General features: G+C 40.6%; 1 protein-coding gene across 1 annotated transcript in view; it reads right to left on the reverse strand.

Annotated features, from left to right (window-relative positions):
• The window catches only part of NKAIN2 (sodium/potassium transporting ATPase interacting 2), a 1,573,379-nt gene extending 1,556,963 nt beyond the window's left edge, over positions 1–16,416 (reverse strand). The window contains exon 1 of the mRNA XM_069726099.1: positions 15,990–16,416. Coding sequence (XP_069582200.1) covers positions 15,990–16,043 — 54 coding nt within the window. The 5' untranslated portion in view covers positions 16,044–16,416. The remainder of the gene's footprint in view (positions 1–15,989) is intronic.
• Between the last annotated feature and the right edge of the window lie 4,438 nt (positions 16,417–20,854).

Below are 20,854 nucleotides of genomic sequence, written 5' to 3' on the forward strand. Positions count from 1 at the left end.
CTTTATATCGCAGGCAATGTAAAAGGAAGTTATTTCATGTCCTTTTCATGAATTTTGCTAAACAGAAAAGATTAGAGAGCGTGCCAGTAAACACTAAACCGTATATTTGTAATGTAAGGTCTGTCGGATCTGACTGTAGGTCCACTTTTATTTACAGTTTTCTAAGACTTTTTGTCTGAAGAAAAGGCCTTGGGAAGTGGCAGTTTACATGGAAATCCATTTTTTTCAATTTTTGGTTAGTGACTGGCTGTAGATAGTGTAGGCTTAAAGGGATTGTCTGGCATACAAAATTATTTTTCATGTGATCTATTATGATAACATACGTTGTAAGACTCCTTTCTCAGATGCATGGCACAACATTAGTCACAAACTGCCAGAGGACATTACAATTAACGAACAAATGAATAATTGAATTCATTGGGTGCCTTTTATTCATTGCAAAAAGTGTTTTCTCACTTGGTGTCCCACAGAATATAGCAGATCATATGGCTCCAGCTGCCAGATATCCTCTGCAAAATTAGAAGGACCCCAGGCAACCCCGTTATCATGCCATAAAAAATCTTTCCCGAAAGTGTGGATTGGTTATCATTCTTACAGTACATTATTTGGGCACCTGAAATGTTACATTAGGCAGAAAGAAAAGTCAAAGAGGCCAATGACTAATGTGATCTGTTAAGCTACAGATTCACAACCAAGTGAAGTGACTTAATTTTAGGAAATCATTTAATGACTGAAATCAGGAGACATTATGCAATGTACTGGGATGTGTTTTTCTGCTGCCATGAACTCAAGAATCTCCTGAGGCAGCAAGAAATAATTTTTCATGCTTTTCCGTACCAGTAATGATAATGAAGCCGAAAAGTATGTATAAATCACATCATGTAAAGTAAATTGCTGCTTAATGTTCTCTTCTGCATACACTGCTAATTTCTGGCCTGGATACACTAGTTGTAGAATATCTCTTATTTCTGCACAAGTGGAAGCCTATGAAATGACATGTCAACCAAGGGAAAATGTTGTTTTGACATTATGAACCACTAAGATCAAAGATGCAGTAAATAATTGGTGAGCTGGGTTATGTGAAAACTTTGCAGCTTGTTATGCTGTCGGGAACATTTTGTATACCTGACACTGTTTTGGATAACTGGGAAATAAAACATGTACATTCTTATAATGTCATCATATAGTTCTATCAAAAAGAGAGTAAAGAAAAAGAAAAAGAAAAAAGGAAAGAAGGAAGGAAGCTAAAAAAGAAAGATTTGTTGAAGGTAGGATAGAAAAAATTATACTTATCACGCCATTCATCTGTCCAACTGCGGATACTCTCTGTTTGATCCCCATGCAGCTCCTTCTGGAATTTTTTTACTTGGTAATTGCACACAATATCCTCTTCCTTCAACTTCACCTGAAGCTAGACTTCCACCACCAAGAAGGTGTCTTTTAGGCTACTTTCACACTAGCGTCGGCCCGTCGCATCCTGTGGCAATGCAGCACAACGGGGGCAGCGGATGCATTATTACAACGCATCCGCTGCCCCATTGTGAGTTGCGAGGAGGAGGGGGCGGAATTCCAACCACGCATGCGCGGTCGGAAATGGCAGACACAACCCACCAAAAAATGTTACAAGCAATGTTTTTTGGTGCCGACGATCCGCCACAACACGATGCAACCGTCGCACGACGGTTGCGACGTGTGGCAATGCGTTGCAATGCGTTGCTAATACAAGCCTATGGAGAAAAAACGTATCTTGCAAACAACTTTGCAGGATGCGTTTTTTCTGCAAACAACGCATTGCGACTTGCGTCGTACGACTCTAGTGTGAAAGTAGCCTAAGTCAATGCCTGGGAGATGCATTTTGGAAGAAGTCTACTGTGTGCTGGAAACATTGCGTAGAGTGATGACAAAGGAAGACTGTGCCATGTACTGTACCATGGAATAGTAAAGAAGAGGCTTGAGAGAGCTGCATGAAAGAGAATGGAGACTGTGGTGGCAGGATAGGTAAGCATATTTGAAATAACAAATATCTTGGCACATTGGCTACCTGCATCTTGGACTTTGCCCTATTCTTATATATGTATACATGTTATGCAAATTTGAGGCATAATTAAGACAACAAAAAAAAATAGATGTGATACTCCTAGTTTTCTTATGCTTATAGAAGTTGGGGGGTTGTCTGTAGAAAAGGTAATAGAGGGCCATAAACACCACCCTTTGCTAAAGCAATCATTGCAAGCAAGAAAAGCCATGGACCTTGATAAGAAAGGCATTGCTGAAATCTGTTTTAACCCTTACAGCATGCTGAAATAGCAAAAACATGCTGACAGATTCCCTTCAAGCAGATGTACTTTAAGAATAATTTACTTATAGATCTCTTGTATATAATACATAAATAAATATTTATCCTACCTCCTGAACCAACTAGTGAAACAAGTCTATGTTATTTTCTGATATTTAAGCCAGGAGCATATCTTGATATTGGGGGACAAGGGGAGCCGGCACCTGGAATGTCAGATGTAATTGGGGAGCTCCAGTAGGCCTCTCTGTACTGGTGAAGGCATTTAGCTAAGGAACAGAAGCTCGGAGTTTGATTTGTGCTGCATTTTATAAAGCATTGTGAGAATTTCTATATTGAGAAATTTATTGGAATTTTACAAATTGGCATAAACTAAGTAATCACATTAGTGTAATACAGTCATTAGGCTAAAGGTCAAGATCTACATTAACCCCACTTAGTAAAGCTAAAAATAAAGTTTGCTTCCCCTGTAAATCTGTTATTCGTACTACAAAAAACCATTTAAGGAAAAATAGCAAAACCATTCTCTAATTCTTTATCAATGTATATGTAGTTTAATGTATGTGTGTTCAAATACTTACCGACTGCCACTTTCTCTCATCCCTGCCATCGTTTTGATACCATTCTTAAGCAGTTGATCACAATTCTGCTTTTAGTGCTTTTTCGGGGTAAGTCAATGAGAGCCTAATTTCTTAAACTCACATTGGACATGCAACTTCCAGTCAACATAGAATACACTGAGTGAGCTGTGTGAGCCAAACTGCAATCAAATGTCTTAAAAGAGAACTGGAATGGTGCTGAAAAAGGAAAAATATTGGTAAGCATTTAACCCTTTAACTACCACAGGTATTTCAGTTTTTTGCGTTTTCATTTTTTGCTTCCCTTTTTCCCAGAGCCATAACTTTTTTTATTTTCCATTCAAAATGGCCATGTGAGGATTTGTTTTTTTTGCGGAACAAGCTGTACTTTTGAACGACACCATTGGTTTTAACATATTGTTTACTGGAAAGTGGAAAAAATTCCAAGTGCAGTAAAATTGAAAAAAAAAGTGCAAATCCACAGTTGTTTTTTACATCTTTTTTCACCATGTTCACTAAATGCTAAAACTTACTAGCCACTATAATTCTCCAGATCATTATGAGTTCATAGACACCAAATATGTCTAGGTGCTGTTTTTATTTAAGTGGTGAAAAAAAGATCCAAAATTTGGTAAAAAATAAAGAATGGAGCCATTATTTGAGACCTGTAGCGTCTCCATTTTTCGTGAACTTGGGGTAAGTGAGGGTTTATTTTTTGCATGTCAAGTTGATGTTTTTAATGATACCATTTTGGTGCAGATACATTCTTTTGATCACCCGTTATTGCATTTTATTGCAATGTAGCAGCAATCAAAAAAAGGTAATTCTGATGTTTAGAATTTTTTTCTTGATCAGGTTAATGCTTTTTTTATATTTCTGAATCCGGCAATAACAAATATTTGTATATTTGATTTTTTTTTTTGTTTTATTTTGAATGGGATGGAAGGGGGGTGATTTGAACTTTTATATTTTTTTATTTTTGTAATATTTAAATTTTTTATTTTTGCCTGCTTCAATAGTCTCCATGGGAGACTAGAAGCTGCAGTACTTTGATCTGCTCTGTTACACACAAGCAATGATCTGATCGCTTGTATGTAGCAGAAATGCTCACTTGCTATGAGCACCGACCACGGGGTCGTGATCATACCAATCTGGCAATGACAACCATAGAGGTGTTGCCTGAAGAAGCCATACACATTCTACTACAGTGTTATCTTTGTGTCAGGTTCTATATTGTGATTATTTATGTGTTATATGGTCTGTAACATGGTGCTGTGAATGTAGGCCAATAGCACGTTGGGCCGGTTGGGTTTCCCAAGCTTGTACTCATTTTCCAGTTTGGTACATCCTGTTATACTCATTTGCCCAGTTTGTATTAAACAACATTTAGGGACACAAGTTATTTAAAAACAATTGTTATTGGAGGATTATCATTGCCTGATTGTGAGCATGACTTGCTATTTAACCATGGTTTGTTTTTTTAATTGCTTTACATTTTTTTGTCTTCTGTTTGCATGCGTTATAATTAAATAATTGTTTTTCATACTTGGTGATCCCTATCTTGTCAACATTCATCTTTTTCTCAGTTCTTTGCTCAACCATAGAGATCTGCTGCAGACCTCTGGTTGTCATGCCAACCCATCGGTGACCCACGATAATGTGACGGGGTCACTGATAGGAGGGATTAGTAACGTGCTTCCGGTAAGCATGAGTTACATGCCGCTATCAGAGATTGACAGCGACATTTAACTAGTTAACAGCAGCAGGTGGATCGCGATTCTACCTGCGGTTGTTGGGGGCACATGTCAGCTATATAGATCAGCTGTCATGGGCCCAAAAAGGTGCGGGCTCAGCACCGGAGCCTGTACCAAACAAAGACAGTCCGGCATCAACATACTATTACGCCCAATATCGGAAAGTGGTTAAACACATTCTCACTGCCCTAAATGTAAATTGCTAAGGGATTAGGTCATAATTTTATAAAAAGTAAAATTAGTAAGAAGCATCTTAAAGCATTTCTATTTCAAAAACTGCCAATGAAATTAAGGTTTGAGTTTGAGTTCTTGCTGCTGTCCAAAAATAATGCCAAAAAATAATAACCTTGATTTCAAATGCAAAAGATGCTTTCCCAACATGTCTTGACAATATATGCCACATAACTGGACTACATAACTGGACATTCAGAAAACTGGAAAAAGTTTAAAAGTTTGCCTCTCATCAAAGCATTTCCTGTAACATAATTTGCAACATTAGAGGAAAGAAAGAGATCCAGTGTAAATAGAATTTAAAACCCACAAAAGCCATCTCAATGCCGTTTATTGTTATTTTTAGTTTGATCATTTTTTCCCCTAAAGTCAGCAGTGAATCCTAATAGAAGATAATTATAAAGTACATAATCATTCTATTTGTGCTTTGACTAAAACAGTGCTAAAGTACTTAATGAATTTAGCCTTATAATTTAAATTTGAGTAGGGAATGTCAATTAAAAAAAATAAAAATAAATCTTTATTTTTATATAGCGCTAACATATTCCGCAGCGCTTTACAGTTTGCACACATTATCATCAATTGATTTTTTTTTCAAAGCTCTCAGAGTATGGGAGTGGTACACCTACTTAAATATCAAGAACTCTTTGGTACAAAAAAGTATGCATTTTTCATGAAATTAGGTGCAGGAATCTTAGTGGAAATTTTCACTTTAACCCCTTTCTGACATTTGTCATAATAATATGTCTCTATGCCCTGGGACTAACTGACCAGGGACATATTATTACTGCATGGCAATCACCCGCGCATATGGGCTGTGCGTGATTGCCACCAGGTGTCAGCTGATTCTGACAGCTGACACCTGGCACTAAGTGCCAGGAGTAGTTACACACTACTCCCAGAACTTTAACGCCCTAAATGCTGAGATCAAAAGTGATTGCAGCATTGCGGAAGCAGGTAGAGGGATGACAGCCTCTCTGCTTTTGGATCAGAGACCCCACAGTGTTACGCTGGGTCCCAATCGCTGCCATGGTGACCCAATGTTGTCATGTTGACATCATGGTCACCAGAACTAGGAAAGTTGCATGATTATGCGCAGTGCAAGATCAGCAAATTTCTCTGACAGTGAAGAGCTCAATGACCCAATCTATAAAATTGTCACACTAGTTAGCCCCCTTTAGTGTACACCAGTGCTCCCCAACTCCAGTCCTCAAAAGCCACCAACAGGTCACGTATTCAGGATTTCCTTAGTATTGCACAGGTGATGTAATTCTTGTTTTTCCAAGTAATGCAATTATCATCTGGGCAATACTAAGGAAATCCTGAAAATATGACCTGTTGGTGGCTCTTGAGGACTGGAGTTGGGGAACACTGGTGTACACCATAAAAAACAAAGCAAAAAACAATGCTTTATCCTCATACTGCCAAAGAAAAAGTGTAATAAAAAGAGATCAAAAAGACAGATATAAATAAACACGGTACAGCTAAAAACATCATCTTGTCCTGTAGAAGGCAAGCGACCTTACAGCTTCATCAGCGAAAAAAATAAAAAAGTTATAGATTTCAGAATAAAGTGATGCAAAAATACATAATTTTTATTGCGTAAAAGCGCCAAAACATAAACTACATAAATGAGGTATCACTCTAATCATACTGACCAGAAGAATAAAACTGCCTCATCAATTTTGCAACACATGGAACGGCACAATACCCCCCAAATAAAAAATTCCTGAAGTGATGGTTTTTGTTCATTCTGCCTCCCAAAAATTAGAATAGAAAGCTACTTAAAAATATCATATGCCAAAACATGGAACCAATAAAAATGTCAACTCGTCCCGCAAAAAATAAGCGCTCACATGACTCTGTGTGCCAAAATATGGAAAGATTATAGCTCTCAAAATGTGATGATGCAAAAACTATTCTTTCAATAAGAGGCATCTTTTAGTGTGTGACAGCAGCCACACATAAAATCCCGACATAAATCTGGTATCACTGTAATCACACTAACTCAAAAAATGAAGCCACCTAATCACTTATACCACATGAGGAACAGCCTAAAAAATAAATAAAACCAATTCTTTTGCCTGCTGTTGATTTTTTCATTCCGCCTCCCAATGATCGCGGTAAGGCTTGGCGCACATTTATCCTGCACTCTGCGTAAATCTCTGAAATACGTGATTCAGACAGAACCTTTGGTGGAAGATTCCCTATAATGAGGCAGATGGAGGCACTGTGGATACCGTCTGACCTGTGATCCGACAGTGTCTGTCTTTTTAGGATTGCATAAAAATGCTGTCGGTGACAGTTTTGTGCACTTCTGAAATGAAAGACACTGGCTAAACAGAGGTCAGACTGATTCCAAAGCAACTCACTGCATCATTATTGTGAATGGATCTCTAAGGGTTTCAGTTGAATCATATCACACAGAGATTTAGATGGAAACCCCAAAGTAAGTGGTTAGCATACAGAAAATGTGGAAAAACGTTATGTAACCTGTTCCCAGTAAGAGCTTCAACTCAATCCACAAAAAGAGCAAGTCCCCAGTCAGGTCTGTCATCTGTTAACTGAAATATAGGGCCTTCCACGTTACTGGTAGCACAAAGGCTCTTGAAAAGCAAAATGGCTCGTCACCCGCCAACAGAAATTCAGCAAATTCTCCGCTCCCAAACCAAATGCCCCCTCCCTTCTGAGCCCACAGTGTACCTAAACCACATATTGCATCCACGTTTGGCATTTCTTAAGTGATGAGAGTCCATCTAACTTACGAGTGCATGTCTCCAGAAGCACGGGCAAGGCATAACATACTGGTGACTACAACATACTGGTCACTACAGCGTACTGGTTACTGCAACGGCAGTTTGCAATTTTCACTTGGCAACATTCATCGCTGCTTGTTTCTGGAAAATTCCGATGGAGTCAAAATTATCACTACAACTGTAGATAAATTCCCCAAGGGGTATAGTTTCCAAAATGGGGTCACTGGAAGGAGGATTCTGCTCTTCTAGCAATTAGGAGTTCTGTGTATAGAGGATGCAAACTGTTGTAGGAAAATCTTCGCTCCAGTAGGCAAATAGTGCTATGTTTCTCCCGAGTTTCTCTGTATGGATAAGTAGTACTGTACGGCTACATATAGATTATTGCCATGTTCAGTAGAAATTTTACCCACTTCTTGTATGAAAATATAAAATATGTAACTTAAACAAAATTTGGGTGGTAAAAATGTAGTTATTTTTTCTTCACTGCCCAATGGTAAACAATTCTGTGACACACCCATGGTGTCAATATGATCACCGACGAATTCTTTGAGAGGTGTAGTTTGTAAATTGGGGTCACTTACGGGGGGTTCTGCTTTACTGGCACCTCTTGTGCTCTCCCAGTGGGTTATGGCACCTGAAAACTATAACAGTAAAATCTGACGCTCCTTGCTTCTGAGCTTTGCACTGTGCCTGAAAAATATTTCCCGATTACATGTAGGGTATTGGTGCACTCAGGAAAAAAATGGACCTCAGTTTTTTGTAAAAAAAAAAACCTATCAGCACTCAGAAAAATTAAAACTTTGAGCTAAATCAACATTTTAGGGGTAAAAATGTAATTAATTCTTTCTTCACCGCTCAGTGGTATAAAATTCTGTGACACATATGATGTCAATATGATCAGTGCACCCCTAGATGAATTCATTGGGGAGTGTAGTTTGTAAAATGGGGTCACATATAGGGATTTTTGCTGTTCTGGCACCTCCGGGGCTCTGCCAATGTGACATGGCACCCTTAAACCATTCCAGCAAAACATGAACTCCAATATGGCTCTTCTTCCCTTCTGAGCTTTCCACTGTGCTTCAAAAGTAGTATTTCCCTACATATGGGGTATCAGCATACACAGGTTAAATTGCACTACAAATTGTATAGAGCAATTTCTCTTGCTACCCTTATGGAAATGCCAAATTTGAGGCTAAAATAACATTTTTGTGAGTAAAATGTTATGTTTTAATACTCCTATTTTTGCTAATTATCTGCTTTAGTTAGTAAAATAAATAATAAAGTCCTTGTGGTCAACATGAACATTTTTTTTATATATAGAAAGATCCGATTAAAAAAAAAAAACAGAAAAGAAACATTTACATTTTTAAAAAAAAATATACTTAACCCATTACTTTCCAAATTAGCAATTTTCATTTTCATTTTTTAAGTGACAGATTTTTAATGATTTTGGGTCCTAAAGAATCAGAAACATAATTTGCCAAATTTTTACAAGTACGGATTTTTCAGAAAAGGGCGCCCCAATATTCAATTAAAAATGATAATGACATGATTTCCTGCTTTAAAAACATTCATTTTTGCAAACACAACGCAAAACATTGGACCTAATTATAAAAATTATAAAATCTTAGTAGCTAGAAGCAAAAAATTAGGCGTCCCAAAAAAAGACATTGGTAGATAAAGGGTTAACACAAAAACCTGATTTTAATAACACGTCATTTTCTGATATTAGCTTCCCTTTAAGAGCTTCCCAAGTGTACTCTTTCCACATACTGTAGGTACAAAGTTAGCGATTATTTTGACACTTGACAGGCATAGACTCTTGAAAAGTAGAAAAGCAAGCGTGCACTGTATGCACCCAATGCGGAAATCCCAAGCAATTGTAAGAAAAAGCTGCAAGATTTGGGCTCAAATGAAAGGGCTCAAATCTGACATTGATACGCCGCAGATCTTAAAATCCACATAGTAAGTAGCTCTAAAATACCCAAGGTCAGCAAATTCTGTCCACGCATAAATCCTAACAGATCCCTGAATGCATGAACATGGCTTATATTTTACATGCAGCACAAAAATGTATCTTTTATCATTATGATCTAAATATCATATCTCAGGTCTTATTCTATCATCTTCAATCAAGATATGAAATGGTAATTTCGGTTCCCAGTCTCATAATATCTCAATAACTATGGTGCGCTGTGATCTAGCAGACACCTGCGAGCATTCATCCATAGACAGGTGGCGTAGAATGAAAACATCTGCAGTATCATCTAACAGTCGCATGTTACAACATAATAACAATGTCATTTTCCAAAAGTTGCCGTATTGAACAAAATGGATCCATGTAACCTTTGTGATTCTACAGAATAACCTGCAGGTCAGCCAATGACCCGTGATCATTTCTGTACATCTCAACACATACACTTTAATGTCCAGAGAGAGTCCGTAAGAGAAGCTCACTTATCTATGTGCAACACCAACAAGTAAAAATCCAATTATTTAAAAGGAACCTGTCACCTGAATTTGGCGGGACCGGTTTTCGGTCATATGGGCGGGGTTTTCGGGTGTTTGATTCACCCTTTCGTTACCCGCTGGCTGCATGCTGGCAGCAATATTGGATTGAAGTTCATTCTCTGTCCTCCGTAGTACACGCCTGTGCAAGGCAATCTTGCCTTGCGCACACGCGCAGTATGCTTTGCCCAACTGTGGGCACAGCTGAAAAGCATTAGTGCGCATGCGCCGGCGCACTATGTCCCAGAAGTATTTTGCTGTGTACCGGGACATAGTGCGCCGACGCATGCGCACTAATGCTTTTCAGCTTTGCCCGCATTTGGGCAAAGCATACTGCGCGTGTGCAAGGCAAGATTGCCTTGCGCAGGCGTGTACTACGAAGGACAGAGAATGAACTTCAATCCAATATTGTGGCCAGTTTTCCCTAGAACTTTATGAGCACCAATTGTCATCTGCTATCTCAGTAGTGGGAAAGTCTATATTCATGGAAGTCAGATTTTACCTGCACTTTGAGCATTTTGAGAGTTAAAAATCAGTTTAGGGTGAAAAAAAGCAGACCTCTTTGCTTAAAATACGTTTCAACGTTTATTACTGTCATGTGTACTACTGATTTATGAAATAAAAATGAAAATGATGATTACTCTTCAAGGTTTTTAACAATCCATGCCCATACTGCAGAAACATTTTTATTCAGATCATTTCAACAAACCAGCAACAAGTAACTTATTATAAGATTTTTTTTCAACCAAGATATTACGCCGAGTATAGACAATAGCAATATTCTGTTACAGCACCAATCAGTCATCAGCAATTTACGTTTTAGAAGGTACATACAGAAAAAAAACAAAAAATCAGACATTACTTTGTAAATAATTAACAATTCAGACAGGAGGTGTGAGGGTCTAGTTGGTTTTACTGTGCTGTCCAGCCATTGTCTATCTAGAATAGGATACTGTACATAAATGTTTATTCAGTCACCCGGCCAGCTTATGGAGATAGCAAGTGCTGTAATGGTGCAAAAATATGGAATACTTTTAAATAAATGCATGAGGGTCTAAGGATTAATGATGTTAAAAGACATATGATTAAAATGTTGTCTTTGTAAGGGCTCACTTGTCCAGGGTAGCACATTCCAGAGAACTGGTGCAGCACGGAAAAAGTATCAGAGGTGGGAGTAGAAGGTTCTGGTTATACAAAATGCTTATTCTAGATTCATTGTAGGTAAGTGCATAACAAAATCAACAAGAACCGCTAAAATCATAATTTATTAATTATTTTAAAACAGCATACAAAAAACTATCTTAGACAAGTAGTAGAAATTGCAGAAAAATGAATGAGTCTGTAGGAGGAGCTGACGTCATCCGCCCTCCCTATGTGACATCCATGATGGTACACAAATCGGCATCCACTGGATAAGTCATACACCATACATCATGAACCCTAAACAAAGAAACATTAGGTAATTTCTTCAATCTCTTTGTGGCTTTCAAAGCCTGAAGCTTAGAAATTCTGAACATTTTGACATTGCAGTGTATATTTTTATTCTTTTTAGCATTTTTAAGCACTATTTCAGGGACATTTTAGGCAGAACCTGCCTGGAAAAGATGTGGGCACATTCCTTTACCGAGTATATAAACTCCTCAGTATTATTGATTAGAATTTGATTGATCCTAGTGGAGCAGGAGTGACACTTTCGATCGAGATAAGGGTGCCAAAGTGAGGTAGGAAATGTGTGCTTATTAAATTGGGGAATGTGCCAGGAAAACCTGCTGTCATTAACCCATATGCTAATGTGCTTCACTGTCAATTAGGATTACCATAATTATTAATATTTGCCAAATGCCAGAATAATAAGAGAATGTTTTAGGATATTTTTATTACTTACTGCAAAGTCAAAACTTTACATGCCTTTAAACAATTCTGGACTGCCCATATGACGATGTCATGTGTTTGGAAGCTTCTGGCAACATCTGAGTTAATTAGAGACACACCTGTGGATGTATTTTAATGCACACCTGAAGCACATTGCTTCTTTGTGTTGCATCATGGGAAAGTCTCAAGAAATCAGCCAAGATATCACGAAGAGAATTATGGATTTGCACAAGTCGGGCTCATCCTTGGGTACAACTTCAAGATATCTGAAGGTGCCTCGTTCATCTGTACAAACAATTATACGCAAGTACAAACAAGATGGTAATGTCCAGCCATCATACTGCTCAGGAAGGAGATGGGTTTTGTGTCCCAGAAATGAACCTGCTTTGGCTCCAACATGTGCATATCAACCCAAAGACAAAAAAGACCTTGTGAACATAATTCCGGAAGCTGGTAAGATTGTGTCAACATCCACAGTGAAACGAGTACTGTATCAACATGGGCTGAAAGGCCACTCTGCCATGAAGAAGCCATTACTCCAAAAGAAACATAAAAAGTTAGAATAACATTTGCAAATGCACACAGGAACAAAGACCGTAATTTTTGGAGACATGTCCTGTGGTCGGATGAAACTAAAATGGAACTTTTTGTAACTTTAGTTACATTAGAAGAAAAAAGGAAGATGCTCAGAAGCCTAAGAACACCATCCCAACTGTGAAACACAGGGGGAGGGAGTATCATGTTGTGGCGTTATTTTGCTGCAGGAGGGGCTGTTTTTTGTTCCAGTATAGCCATAACTTGAAAGCGATATGTCTTTGGAAGTCTTTTCTGTAATACTTCCTTTCTAACTTCTTGATTAGATAGATAGATAGATAGAAGGAATGGGATGGATAGATAGAAAGATAAATAGATAGATAGATAGATAGATAGATAGATAGATAGATAGATAGATAGATAGATAGATAGATAGATAGAGATAAGAGATAGATAGTAACATAGTAACATAGTTAGTAAGGCCGAAAAAAGACATTTGTCCATCCAGTTCAGCCTATATTCCATTATAATAAATACCCAGATCTACGTCCTTCTACAGAACCTAATAATTGTATGATACAATATTGTTCTGCTCCAGGAAGACATCCAGGCCTCTCTTGAACCCCTCGACTGAGTTCGCCATCACCACCTCCTCAGGCAAGCAATTCCAGATTCTCACTGCCCTAACAGTAAAGAATCCTCTTCTATGTTGGTGGAAAAACCTTCTCTCCTCCAGACGCAAAGAATGCCCCCTTGTGCCCGTCACCTTCCTTGGTATAAACAGATCCTCAGCGAGATATTTGTATTGTCCCCTTATATACTTATACATGGTTATTAGATCGCCCCTCAGTCGTCTTTTTTCTAGACTAAATAATCCTAATTTCGCTAATCTATCTGGGTATTGTAGTTCTCCCATCCCCTTTATTAATTTTGTTGCCCTCCTTTGTACTCTCTCTAGTTCCATTATATCCTTCCTGAGCACCGGTGCCCAAAACTGGACACAGTACTCCATGTGCGGTCTAACTAGGGATTTGTACAGAGGCAGTATAATGCTCTCATCATGTGTATCCAGACCTCTTTTAATGCACCCCATGATCCTGTTTGCCTTGGCAGCTGCTGCCTGGCACTGGCTGCTCCAGGTAAGTTTATCATTAACTAGGATCCCCAAGTCCTTCTCCCTGTCAGATTTACCCAGTGGTTTCCCGTTCAGTGTGTAATGGTGATATTGATTCCCTCTTCCCATGTGTATAACCTTACATTTATCATTGTTAAACCTCATCTGCCACCTTTCAGCCCAAGTTTCCAACTTATCCAAATCCATCTGTAGCAGAATACTATCTTCTCTTGTATTAACTGCTTTACATAGATAAATAGATAGATAGATAGATAGATAGATAGATAGATAGATAGATAGATAGATAGATAGATAGATAGATATGGGATAGATAGATGATAGATAGATAGATATGGGATAGATAGATAGATAGATAGATAGATAGATAGATAGATAGATAGATATGGGATAGATGATAGATAGATAGATAGATAGATAGATAGATAGATAGATAGATAGATAGATAGACAGATATGGGATAGATAGATAGATAGATAGATAACTCTGAACAAAATGAAGGTTCTGGAGTCTCCTGACTTCAATATCATTGAGCCACTCTGGGAAGATCTCAAGCACCTTAGGGGGATACAGCACTATGGAACGTTATGTGGGTCAAAATGATAAGTTTAAATTGACTTATAAAGTGAATGGCAGCCAGTGCCGTGATTGGGACAGAGCAGGAGACAAAGATGCGTCTCTGTGCAGCATTTAGAATAGATCTAGATAGATTAATGAGAAGGGAAAGTTTAGAGATAGGAAAGCGGTTAGTAATAAGTCATAGTAATAAAGGCCGGAATGAATGGGAGAGTTAATAAGCATTTGGGCTATTTCAGCAGTAAGTAAGGTGCTGATTTTGGAAATTCAGTATCAGGTGTTATACGTAACCTCATTACAAGACTGATGTCTAGGAGTCATTCTAGCCCCACACGCAGAATTGCATTGATATTGTTCCACAGAACTAGAACTGTGCTACATTAGCAAATAACAATGTTACAAAAAAAAATACATTCAATTTACACATTTATAATGTGCACTAACTCCAACGGTCAGCTCACCAAAAGACATTATATGGTTAACCCTTTCTGTGTACTTATTCAACCAAAATACTAAAAGAGCCTCCTTTCTTCACAGTTCACTGTCCATTATAAGGATGAAAATAGATCTTAAGGCAATATCCGCCTGCGCTGATAAATTATAGATTTGCTGCCAACTAGTGGTCTCTTCTGGGAATGTAGAAACTTTATAGAAACTACTTTTTGCGGTATCCTTAATCATAATCACATTAATATTAGTTTGGGTTATTATCGTCACCGTTTCATCAGAAATGTTTATTTTTTTATCTCTCCCTGCGCAAACAAAATGCCAGCAAAACAAACATTTATGGCACCCTGCCCTTTTCAGTACTTTACAATATGCGCGATATCCAGATGAGAAAACACCTTTCTAAGCATCGCATTGTTTCACAGAATCATAATTCATTTGAAGGTTGTTTTTCAATGAAAAACGTAAAGTATTGACTCCTTCTGGCCGATATGAAAGAAAGAAAAGCTTTTAAAGCCGTGCAAACAAAAGGACGTTGGCGCTCATCCCAGCGATATCCTGTTCCTTTTGGACTGTAAATTAATTAATCTCGCCAATGTAACAAAGGCTTCCGTGATAAACATGTAGAGATGGTGAAAAGAAATGCCGGAGAGCGTACAATAAGGTCCACCCTACAATGAAGATCACTAACGCCATAGAAGACAGTACTAGGTGAGGACTGGTCACCGGATGTGCCAAATTGCCATGATCACCCCTTGTCAAGCGGCAGAAGAGTACAGAGCGCGCCCCTTTAACAACTTAAATCAATTTTCTAATATTTGCTCAACGTTTATTGTCCGCCAAATCACAATAAATGGTCTCTTTAAATATACCTTCAAACTTAATATTGCGCCAAGTCCATATACTAAGCAGGAGCCCATCGCACACAGCATGGGACATGTCCTTCCTCCAGACACATCTGTCCCATTCATTCTTTCGCAAGGCTCCTTCATTCATCTCTATGCAAATCAGCAGACACCTCTGCCATGCTATAGGTTACCCTTGAGCTGCCAGTTTGGTCTGCGCCACCGGGTGACAGCTTTCAAGGGCTTGTGGCATCCTCCTCTCTGCCTCCGCTTCTATTAACAGGGGGCAAATGAGGCTTGGCAGTGTCTGGAGGATTAACTATGTGTTGCCTGCCTGTGGAAGTGGATGAGAAAGAAGATCAATGACAAGCTAAGTGTTTTAGGGAAAATTTGCACCGGTCAGCCCAATAAATGCACAGAACTTGGCACAGTGCAGAAAGCAAATAGCCAGGGTGTCACTTACCAGTTGCATCCCACAGATAAACATCAGTGTGCACCTGCCGCTGCAAAAACCCATGATTTCCCCAAATCCTGATGTCCAATACTCCTCAGCAGTTTCCTCCCAGGGAAGTCAAACAGCAAGTGTCTTGTGCTGGTCTCTGAGCACCGATAGGCATTAGGACCTAGGAGGTGACCTGCAGCCCCAGCATACCTGTACTGCTAGCAGGAGGGGTGCTGCTCACATATCCCAGGGCTGGAGGCAGCAGACAGAGGAAGCAGCAGCCTGGCAACATGTCACTGCCTGCATGCTGCAAGCAATGAGAGAGCTCCTGAGCCTGGATCACAAGCAGCAGAGGAGGGATGCTCTCATCTACACAAGGAGGAGGTGTGAGGAGGAGGAGGGCTACAGGGGGGAATCCTCTCTCAGCTTCTTCACCACCTCTTTCCCCTCCTTGGCTTGGTTGTGTGGTCATCTGATGGACATTCACACCTCTGCTCCACAGACCCCCAGGGAGAGAGCTTCAGCCTTGTGGTTCTCAGGGCTTGGTGCACAAATAGGAAAGTTTGTTTAGTAAATACAAATGTATCATCCAGTAAGGGAAGGAAATGACAATGCACAGAATGAGCTGCAGTGTGGCCTTGCCATAAAGGTAGGGTGCTGTTAGCAGCCACTCTCATGGGTGTTATACAGAATTTTATTGCTGCAATTTTTGCAGAATATCTCCTGCAGCATGTAGGCACTACGCTTTGCAAAGATGCATGTCGCTATTGCTGAAGTGGTTGTCTGTTTCATAGAAAATTGTGGCCAAGGTTAGTAATGCTGTGAAGTAACACCTTCAGCATTACTTATCTGTTGCTGCCCCTGCAGCTCCAGAATTGCTTCTCTCCTGCAAGGAATATAGGTTTATGCTACCTCATGTAGAGAAAGATACGCTGAGTCTGACGATGTATCACTTAGCTTAGCAGTGGTAACACAAACCGAATTTTTAGATGTAAGGTGTAGCAGAGTTCACAAGGCTGACCCAGTCCCAACCACAGCTTTCTGTGTATATAGGATATTGGCAGTAAGCTGCTAATCAGGGCAGGGTGCATGAAAGGATCAGGGCTCACATGGGCACCAGTCTGGGCAGTGATAATCTCCTGCTGATAAAACACTCATTGCAGAGGCATAGCTAGGGTTTTGGTTCGGGGGGAGCAAAACTTCTGAGTGGGCCTGCAGAGGCATAGCTAGGGTTTTGGTTCGGGGGGAGCAAAACTTCTGAGTGGGCCTCTAAACAGGTAACCCTGATGACAACTGGGGGACACATCCTAAGGCTGTGTGCACACGATGCAGATTTAGTGCAGATTTAGTGCAGTTCTGCAGCGTTTTTTTCCGTGCAGAAAAGCTGCAGATCTGCACTGTGATTTACAGTACAATGTAAATCAATGTGAAAAAAAAGCTTTGCACATGGTGCTGAAAACTCCACGCAGAAACGCTGCAGATTTCAAAGAAGTGCATGTCACTTCTTTTGTGCGGATCTGCAGTGTTTCTGCACCCTTCCATTAATAGAAATCTGCAGAAAATCCGCACAAAATCCGCATCAATTCCGCACAAAAAGCGCACTAAAACCACATAAAAACCGCAGCAAATCCGCAGCTGCGGATTCTGCCAGGAGATGCGGATTTTGTGCAGAAAATTCTGCACCTCTTTTCTTAAGTGTGCACATAGCCTAATAGTGAAGGAGAACCTCAGCAGATGACTGCGCTATTACTGAAGATAATCTCTAACATAGATATTACCGCCATATGGTCAGTGCTAGATACCAGCCCTACAGAACATATAAGAGATCACAGCACAGTTACAGATAATGTCTTACCACTGACGTTCTTTCTGATTGAATCGTTCACTTTTCCCATCTTTTCCAACTGGCCCAGACTGACATGACAACTTCTTCCAGCCAGGACTCGACTGCAGAGATTACAACAAAAACATATTTCACTCCTCACATTCCAGCCATCACCATCTATTCCCAACCTGCCGATATCCCAATACTGAGCCACTGCTGCCGTATGTGTCCCTATTACTGCACTTGCTGTGTGGTTCTCTGTGCCCTCTAAATTCTAAAGCAACCCTCTAGAATATAGTAATGCCGGGTGCAAGTGCCCTAGAAAACAGTGCCCATATTTTGCCCCCTAGAAAGTAATATTGCCCTGTGTGCCCCTTTGACAGTCACAGTAACCTGAGTTCCCCTATAACACTAGGTGTCTGCTTAACATTCAATAATGTCCCAAGTCTCCCCTGTACAACTCCCAATGCACAGTATGATGCTCTCTTATACACAGTATAAAGCCCCCTCACTATATAGTACCACCCACACAATATACTGACCCCTTATTGGCCCCAAAACTGTTTGATGGCTCCAACACTGTATGATGGCCCCTTCACTGTAATCCCCACACTGTACGATGGCCCTCTAGCTAGCCTCCATATAGTATAATGCACCAGATCATCCTAAATATAGTATAATGCACTCCCCATAGGCCTACTCTATATTGTATAATGCATCTGTAATAGTATGCAGGTACTGTGTATGTCACCATGGACAGGCACGGGCTGGGTCGGGTGGCAGAAATGCATATGCCCCCCGGGCCGGTGTCTAAGCAGCTGCACAGGGCCACTGGAGGACTGGCAGTGACTAATACATAGCGCACCTGAAGTGCGCGGTGGTGTCATCCCGCCTGCAGCCTTGACATGCAGGCTGCAGGGGTATATGATGAGCAAGCTCCTATGCGCCACTGCCATTCTGAGGGAGAGAGCCAGCAGCTAAGATGAAAGGTCAGCATACCGGTGTTGTGATAGGCAATTCAGTATCACAATGGACATAGCGGTCAGAGCACATACAGTGATCTGACAATAACCCAAAATAATAGAACGAGCTCTGAGACGTGGGAACTCTGCAGACCGCAATCCCTAATCCTCTCCAAACAACACTAGAGGCATCCGTGGATTGCACCTAACTCTGCCTATGCAACTCGGCACAGCCTGAGAAACTAACTAGCCTGAAGATAGAAAATAAGCCTACCTTGCCTCAGAGAAATACCCCAAAGGAAAAAGCAGCCCCCCACATATAATGACTGTGAGTTAAGATGAAAAGACAAACGTAGGGATGAAATAGATTCAGCAAAGTGAGGCCCGACTTTCTTAACAGAGCGAGGATAGGAAAGATAACTTTGCAGTCTACACAAAACCCTAAAGAAAACCACGCAAAGGGGGCAAAAAGACCCTCCGTACCGAACTAACGGCACGGAGGTACACCCTTTGCGTCCCAGAGCTTCCAGCAAAACAAATAGACATGCTGGACAGAAAAAATAGCAAACAAATAGCAAAGAAGAACTTAGCTATGCAGAGCAGCAGGCCACAGGAATGATCCAGGGAAAAACAAGTCCAACACTGGAACATTGACAAGAAGCATGGATCAAAGCATTAGGTGGAGTTAAGTAGAGAAGCACCTAACGACCTCACCAGATCACCTGAGGGAGGAAACTCAGAAGCCGCAGTACCACTTTCCTCCACAAACGGAAGCTCCCAGAGAGAATCAGCCGAAGTACCACTTGTGACCACAGGAGGGAGCTCTGCCACAGAATTCACAACAGTACCCCCCCTTGAGGAGGGGTAACCGAACCCTCACCAGAGCCCCCAGGCCGACCAGGATGAGCCACATGAAAGGCACGAACAAGATCGGGAGCATGGACATCAGAGGCAAAAACCCAGGAATTATCTTCCTGAGCATAACCCTTCCATTTAACCAGATACCGGAGTTTCCGTCTTGAAACACGAGAATCCAAAATCTTCTCCACAATATACTCCAATTCCCCCTCCACCAAAACCGGGGCAGGAGGGTCAACAGATGGAACCATAGGTGCCACGTATCTCCGCAACAATCACCTATGGAATACGTTATGTATGGAAAAAGAATCTGGGAGGGTCAGATGAAAAGACACAGGATTAAGAACCTCAGAAATCCTATACGGACCAATGAAACGAGGTTTAAACTTAGGAGAGGAAACCTTCATAGGAATATGACGAGAAGATAACCAAACCAGATCCCCAACACGAAGTCGGGGACCCACACGGCGTCTGTGATTAGCGAAACGTTGAGCCTTCTCCTGGGACAAGGTCAAATTGTCCACTACATGAGTCCAAATCTGCTGCAACCTGTCCACCACAGTATCCACACCAGGACAGTCCGAAGACTCAACCTGTCCTGAAGAGAAACGAGGATGGAACCCAGAATTGCAGAAAAATGGCGAAACCAAGGTAGCCGAGCTGGCCTGATTATTAAGGGCGAACTCAGCCAAAGGCAAAAAGGACACCCAGTCATCCTGATCGGCAGAAACAAAGCATCTCAGATAGGTTTCCAAGGTCTGATTGGTTCGTTCGGTCTGGCCATTAGTCTGAGGATGGAAAGCCGAGGAAAAAGACAAGTCAATGCCCATCCTACCACAAAAGGCTCGCCAAAACCTCGAAACAAAATGGGAACCTCTGTCAGAAACGATATTCTCTGGAATGCCATGCAAACGAACCACATGCTGGAAGAACAATGGCACCAAATCAGAGGAGGAAGGCAATTTAGACAAGGGTACCAGATGGACCATCTTAGAAAAGTGATCACAGACCACCCAAATGACTGACATCTTTTGAGAAACGGGAAGATCTGAAATAAAATCCATAGAGATATGTGTCCAAGGCCTCTTCGGGACCGGCAAGGGCAAAAGCAACCCACTGGCACGAAAACAGCAGGGCTTAGCCCGAGCACAAATCCCACAGGACTGCACAAAAGTACGCACATCCTGCGACAGAGATGGCCACCAAAAGGATCTAGCCACTAACTCTCCTTTACCAAAGAT

Source organism: Ranitomeya imitator, chromosome 5 (genome assembly GCF_032444005.1).
Source record: "Ranitomeya imitator isolate aRanImi1 chromosome 5, aRanImi1.pri, whole genome shotgun sequence".
NCBI lineage: Eukaryota > Metazoa > Chordata > Amphibia > Anura > Dendrobatidae > Ranitomeya > Ranitomeya imitator.